The 7,425-nt window shown below is 26.1% G+C and overlaps 1 protein-coding gene across 1 annotated transcript in view; it reads right to left on the bottom strand.

Moving 5' to 3' along the window:
- LOC149054174 (transcription factor 21-like) overlaps positions 1-1,372 on the bottom strand; it is a 38,912-nt gene extending 37,540 nt beyond the window's left edge. The window contains exon 1 of the mRNA XM_089230581.1: positions 1,284-1,372. Within this exon, the coding sequence (XP_089086707.1) occupies positions 1,284-1,324 (41 nt within the window). The 5' untranslated portion in view covers positions 1,325-1,372. The remainder of the gene's footprint in view (positions 1-1,283) is intronic.
- Between the last annotated feature and the right edge of the window lie 6,053 nt (positions 1,373-7,425).

The raw sequence follows: 7,425 nt of genomic DNA on the forward strand, positions 1-7,425 counted from the left end.
TATTTACTTATAGGTATTATATTCATTATGCATACCTTTTTGTTATGTTTAAAAATCGAGTTTTTCATTAAATAATTAAAAAAATGTGTAGAACTGTACGAAAGTTATCAAACAATATAGTTGTTATTTTTGTTTAGTTTTTATGTAACATTCAAATTTTATCATACAATTTCGAATATTAAAATGCATTAATTAATTTTAGAATTGTACTTTTGTAAAAAAAAATAATAAATAAAAATAAGTATATTTTAATTAAATCTTTTTATCGACTTATTAGTAAATTAAGTAAAATGAACATTTACAATATATGATAGATTCTACATCTCAAGCAAATAAGATAGTTTTTTAATATAACCCAGACAACAATTTCTTAATAATAATAATTTAGGTAATAATATTTTGATCTAGTTAATTTTATAATGTTTAAAAATTAGCGCATCTCAGAATTTTGTATACATATATATTAACTCATAGTATATAAGTAATATTTATCAAATTTAAATTATCTTCTGTGTGATATTTTTTGTAGGTATAAATTATGTTTCACTATAATAGTATTATAAACTAAAAAATTTTACCAAAACGATTTTGCATAAAATAAAATAAAAATATATTGTATTTTTATAATAAATTTAACATTATACTATTTAATATAATATATAATAATAAATGATTGTATTCGTATAAAAAAGTCATATTATCTTACGTTCATGGTCATTCCTTTCGTGAATAGATGTTTATAACATAATATTAATCTAATACAAAATATATAGAATATAGATATTATAGTATTTAATAGTGTGTAATATTAAATTTTAATATTCCGAGATATATGTATATACTTCTACAGATTATATCTTTCATCATTAACATAAAAATGTTGTTTCATGAAAATAAATAAATAATTATGTATCCATAGGATTACAATAAGGATAATCTATAGTTATTAAACAATATCGTAATAGTTATTACTTATTTCCTTACCAAATAACCATATGAAATATGTTTACAACAGAACTACTACCAATATAAAATAATCTTTGTAATAATAAACAATTTGTAAATTAAATTAACTAACAACTATTAAAGGGTAAAACACTCTCTAGTCGAAACATCTATAAAAATATGTTTACTTGATAAAAAATTACTTATACACATTTATGTCTAATAATATATAATATATTTTATTTTCAAAACTTGAACTAATGCATTTTTTTTAAGTTAGACTTAAAGCTAGGTTAGTACAAAATATATTGTATTTCTATACAATTGAATACACTTACAATGAATTTTCCGCTCGGAATCCAACAGCAAAATTAAACATACTCAGGTTCCAAAAGAGACTCTACGCTACTAAAAATAAGATGTTTCAGATTTAATGCGATGGGTGGAGTCTCGGTGAATACTCAACAAAGTGTCTACCAATAGAACATGGTTAGAGGAGGATTTTGTTCGTTTTAAATAGATACCTACCCTGCAGTAGACCAGAAGAGTTTATTTTTGTCCACATGTGTGTGTTAACCGTAAACCGAAGGGCCCCCCACAAAAGAATGTCGTGGTCTAAATGTAAGCGTACCAATGGAAAACGTGATAAAACGGATACACTATACCGGATAAGAGTGAAAAAAAAACACTTAACAGAATTCATTTTTTGAAATAACATCTAAAAACTATTGATGAAATATCATAAAAAAATCCTAAAAAATTAAAGTATATTGATGATAGTCGTATAATCACTAATTAGTAGATTTTCGGCGGGGTAAGTTATTATATTAATATGCAAGTGTATCTGAATTATTGTTAGAACTATTGTGATATGTTGTAGAAATAGCAGTACTTAAATTGTTTACAACCTTATATTGTAAACAAAACAATTATGACCGTATAGTCAGTATCAGCGCTATCAACGATGTCGTTATCTAACACCAATGTATATAATTATGGTAATATGATGGGTGTCAGACACAGTATAAAAAAAAAATACTAATAAATCTAAATAAAAGCTAATTTTTTTAACTTTCGATTCATAAAAAATTGTATTTATAATATGTGTAAATGATGTGTAACAGTGTATAGTAGTGCTATAGTAATAGTTCATTCATATAACTGTGGAAAAATATTATGTATATAGTGACCTACCATTACCTACCGTATACTAATATATATTGCATAATAAATGCATAAATGCATCTGCAGTTGCAAGTCGACACATAAATAAAAGATAAAAAAAAATCATAAAATATTAATTGATAATTAAATCATCAACTTAATAATTATAGCTAGTGATAAAAATTAAATGAATGCAATTAAACATGTAGATACTTACTAAAATATATTTCCAAAGTTTCTCGGTTGGCAAATTGAAACGGATATGTAAATACTGTCAAAACGACAATATGTTAATCTTCAGCATTTCGCCCGATTTCGGTATACATTATCTAAAAAGTTTGCAATTCTTATACCGAAAGACATTTTTCCAACTTAAATCATCATATGGCGGATGGACTTAAATTAAATTTTATGTTCGTTCAGAATCTAAAATCTCTGATAAATATGAACCATATTAGGTATTTATCGTATAGAAATCTGTAACTAAATACATTTTAATTGTTAAGTATATATATACAATTAACAGGTATGCAGATATGATATTGATTGCGCGTACAAAATTAGGTGCAGTTATATATATACCGTATAAACGTAAACACCCGAGTATTATGTAAATCAGGTAAACAAAAATGTAATCGGCTCGGAGGCAATTTCAACAAGTAAACACGACATCAGTGCAAATATAACCTCACGCAGTATAATAATTCAATGCGCGGTCGGTCAACACAACCCCATCGCCGACGAATAGTGGTGATTTGATTTCTCGACAATTATTATAAGTGAATGCTGCGGTGAATGCGATGATACGTCTCATACTATCCTCCGTAGTCCACCATAACCACCACAAAATTGTATATGTTCTTAACGGTATGAGATTTTATTATTATTATATTATCATCGTCGTTAGCAGCTATTATTTATCTATACGGACGTCTTCGTGTGTGAATAGCAGCTGCTACGCTAAATAGTCATCGTTATATTGAAATGAAAATTTTAAATATGACACCTAGCTCATCGTCATCGCCGGCGAGAGAGGGTGGTTTGGGTCATCGGTCGTATTATTTTAATAGGTACGACTCAGACATACGATTAGGGGTCTGCGCCTAAATAAATAAAACTGTTCCATCCGCTGCAGACTATGTGCAGCAGTGCAGTACCATATTACCCTGTAATCAGCGTGTGTCACGCAGTTCGTCTACTCACTATTAATCTTGCATTCGTTCCACTGCTGCAGTGTCAGCGATTTTACTCCAAAAAGTAGATTTATATTTTTTCGTTTTGTTTTTTTCTCATTCCACCATTTATCATTGGACACGACTACGCGGTTTGGTGTGCAGCACGAATACGAAAAGAAATACGATACATATATAATATTTCATTGATGATACTTTTGTGTGAGTTGCTCTTGCGTTGTTCAATATATTATTTATAATGTGTATAACCACTCAACAGTGCGATTTTTTCGCGATAAATGAATTAATATCATAATCCAAAAATACTTTAAAATCGAGAGATTACTATGAAATGTCTTCAATATTTGAACCTTTCTTTGCCCTTAATGGGGGTGTCCGTGTATTTTTTAAATTTGTGTATTTACTCTAAATAAGTATAATGCAAAGAAGTTAACTAGGTTATAAATTATAATGTAACAACATAAGACAACATGTCATCAAAAATATCTCAAAAAGCTCAATATCTCATATTCATAAAATATTATTTTAATATAGACCTATAATTGCATCTTATCCATCAACAATACGGTAATCGGTCAAAAAGTCCGGTATGGAAATAGTTGGACTGTCCAACTTGGACAAAAAGTCCAGATTCATTTTTTGATTGCCGGACAATAAGTCCGAAAAAACAAAATTATCTAATTTGTCATAATAAATTGTGTAATTACAATATTTTATAAACCTATATATATTATTTTTATATTTTCTTATTCTTATTATTTCTTATACCTAACATAAATACAACAGAAATCATCAAGATTTATATTATAATCGTGGTAATAACGCTATTGTAGCATGTAGATTGTAGGTATAATATTATATGGTAAATAAACTGTACGGCTGCGATAAACATTAGATCCATATAGACCTACCTACCAAACTATAGCGGATTTCCGTAATATTTTTTTTTAGGTATAAGAAATAAGAAGAAATAAGAAAATATAAAAAAAAGTAGGTACAATGATATAATAATGTAATAAAAGTATTACACACAAACACCTAATGTCCAAAACGGATCCCGAACCTTGTCTCTCATGCGGCGAAACACCTTCAGTCAAACACATCATATGCTTCTGCCGTGAACACAACGATGTTAGAGTCAACCTCAAACTAGCTGACAATCTCTACGAAGCTCTTGGTCCTGACCCTGACAACACTCAGAAGATATTTACCTTTTTAAAATTATCTAAATTATATAACCTAATCTAAACACACCTTCACACCCCAAGCTTGAATTGTATAAATATCCCTCCTTTTATCACCATATGTTAAATTTAACTTCAGCCAATAATCTTTGTTGTTGCGGCTTAATTTTAAATAAAAAAAAAAAAAAGTATTACAATTACGTTTTTTAAATAAATAATAATTATATATGAACTGACTGTATATATATATAATATAACATGTGTATACTATATATACTATATATATACCTACATAATAATATTATATAATATAAGGTACATTATAATTATAAATGAAAATTGAATAGACAATTTTGTATTTTCGGACTTTTTGTCCGGCAATCAAAAAATGAATCCGGACATTTTGTCTCCGGACTTTTCGTCCGGGAATCCAACAGTACATTATGATAATATATCGTTATCAAAAATGTCTCGTGACTTAATTATCTCGACGCAAATAATTTTATTGGTTTCAATTGGTTGATTGATATGGGATAAGTGGCTTGAAGCAAAAGTTATGAATACAAATATTTCAATAATTTATTATACATTTAAATTATTATAAATTTTTCTCCAACCATCTTAAAAAGAAAAAAATTAATATATTACAATGTTAATCTATTCTAAATTTTATTAAGCATTGACTTTTGAAGTTACTTATATGTAACTAAAATATGTTGATTTCTTTAAGAATTCATTATTTTATTTAATAATAAGTATAATATTATCGTGTATACAAAATAATGTTATTAACGATACAAACGATACAAATGTTACTAAAAATTATTCAGATAATATTTTCAAGGTAAAATAAAAATAGTATATATTATAAAAAGTTAATACTAATATTTTTTTCTGTAAATGAGGAAATTAATTTCATATCGGGATACACCAAATATTTGAATTTTCTACAATTATTATCATCAAACCCAACTTTATACATATCAATTTTGAAATTAAGTACAAAATGTATAGGTAGATATAGTTGATAGTATTTTGTAAGTATTGTTAGGTTTGATTTTTTTTAATTTCTTAATTATTTTAACAAAATTATTGCCATAATTAATGTTAATTTTTTACAAATGATTATGAACAGTAATGAGTAGGTAGGTATTTTAAATATGATATATTGTAAAGCCGGAAAAAAAATATTGAAAAATATAACAATTAAACAATTTATACCTTCTATTAAAATGATGTTATAAATTATGATATTTATTAATTGAATTATAAAACTAGATAAAATAAAATGCTTATTATTCTTGGGTACTACTTTTTAAAATTTATTTCGATGAACTCTATGACGTCATTGATTACAATTTAATTTGAAAATATTATTTTTCTCTTAGACATTAGATTATATTATGTTTGGATAATTAGTTTTAACGGAAAATATTGATAATAGTAGTTTGTTATATTACAACTACTAATAATTATACAAACTAAAGATTAATTAATCAAGACTCAATATACATACTTTCAACACTTAACGCTATCAAAATAATTTTGAAAAGTTAGATAAAAATATAAACCACATAATATATTATAATAACTGTTCGAATAAAAATGTAATTTAGTACATAATTTGAATGATGATAAACAAATGAAATAAAATATATTATTTTATTTATTATTTACAACTATCATAACTATTATTTGACTCATAAAATGTTTATATTTTATTTTATATAATTAGAAGTACCCAACAACATTAAGATTTATTGAATTTAATACCTCAGCTGTAAAACTATTTCTGACTTGGTTTCCGCTTGATTTATTTGTTATTAATAATATAGCATATTTAAAAAAAATAATGATGTTGTTCAATATATTCAATTTGTTGATCTAAAAATCGAAATAAAACATTAATTATATACATTTACTATTAGGATTGTAACACTGCGCTACTGCAGTGTTCTGCTTGGGAAACGAGAGTTTGCATAAAACGAACGCCATAAAAAAATAAAACTATCGTTGATTATTTTCTTTTAAGAGCATTGCCAGATGCGTCATGTCAACGTTAAATCCCTACGAAGACACGTCGCCCATTACGTCTATTTTATGGGTTGTCAGCGAATTTAGAACAACATCCGTTAAGTCCCGTATCTTTTACTTTGGCCATTATTTCAGACTTAACACGACCAAAGTTTACAGAGGTATAATCTATGAAAAAATATTCGAGTGTATAATTATCAAAATGTTCGACTTATTTAATAAGTAGGTAGGTGTATACGTTTGTAGACCATGTATGACAATATTTGTCTATAGAAAATAAAGTGAAAACAGTATTAGTAATGTACATATCATTATCACATAATACAATATTATTAAAAAAGTGTCAAATGATTAAGCCCGTATGGTTAAATAAGGATAAAATTAAATTTATATCAATTTTGTGACAGATGTGCTGACGCTTTATATTTAATTTGTATACCTGTTATAATTTATTTTATACTAAAAAAAAATATATATTTGTTTGTACCGTAGCTTTTATAATGTTTAGTTTCATAACTGAAATGATTAACATTTGATGCAAATAAAAAAAATTAATGTAGGTAATAGCAAACAATAGGCATACCGTATACTGTGTGTGACCTGTATAATAAATTCGATTATGAGTAAAATCATTACAATCATAATATTAATTATTGAGTATTAAATTTGACATAGAATTTTGTATTGGGAAATAATTTGATTGGCAAACAATGTTTTTCATAGGTGTTAACTACTAATTGCATGTTCACAACAAAATGACGTTCTTCCGAAAAATGCAACCGTCATAGATCCGCTTTCACAAAATAAACATTTTACTCGAAGTTATACTCGAGTATTATAACTTTTCCCCCTTTATTTATATTTGTAGGAATATCTAATATCACCTTCAAGTTTGAACAAATATT

This window comes from Diuraphis noxia, unplaced genomic scaffold (assembly GCF_037042655.1).
Source record: "Diuraphis noxia isolate RWA-SAM2 unplaced genomic scaffold, SU_Dnox_SAM2 contig0009, whole genome shotgun sequence".
Taxonomy (NCBI): domain Eukaryota; kingdom Metazoa; phylum Arthropoda; class Insecta; order Hemiptera; family Aphididae; genus Diuraphis; species Diuraphis noxia.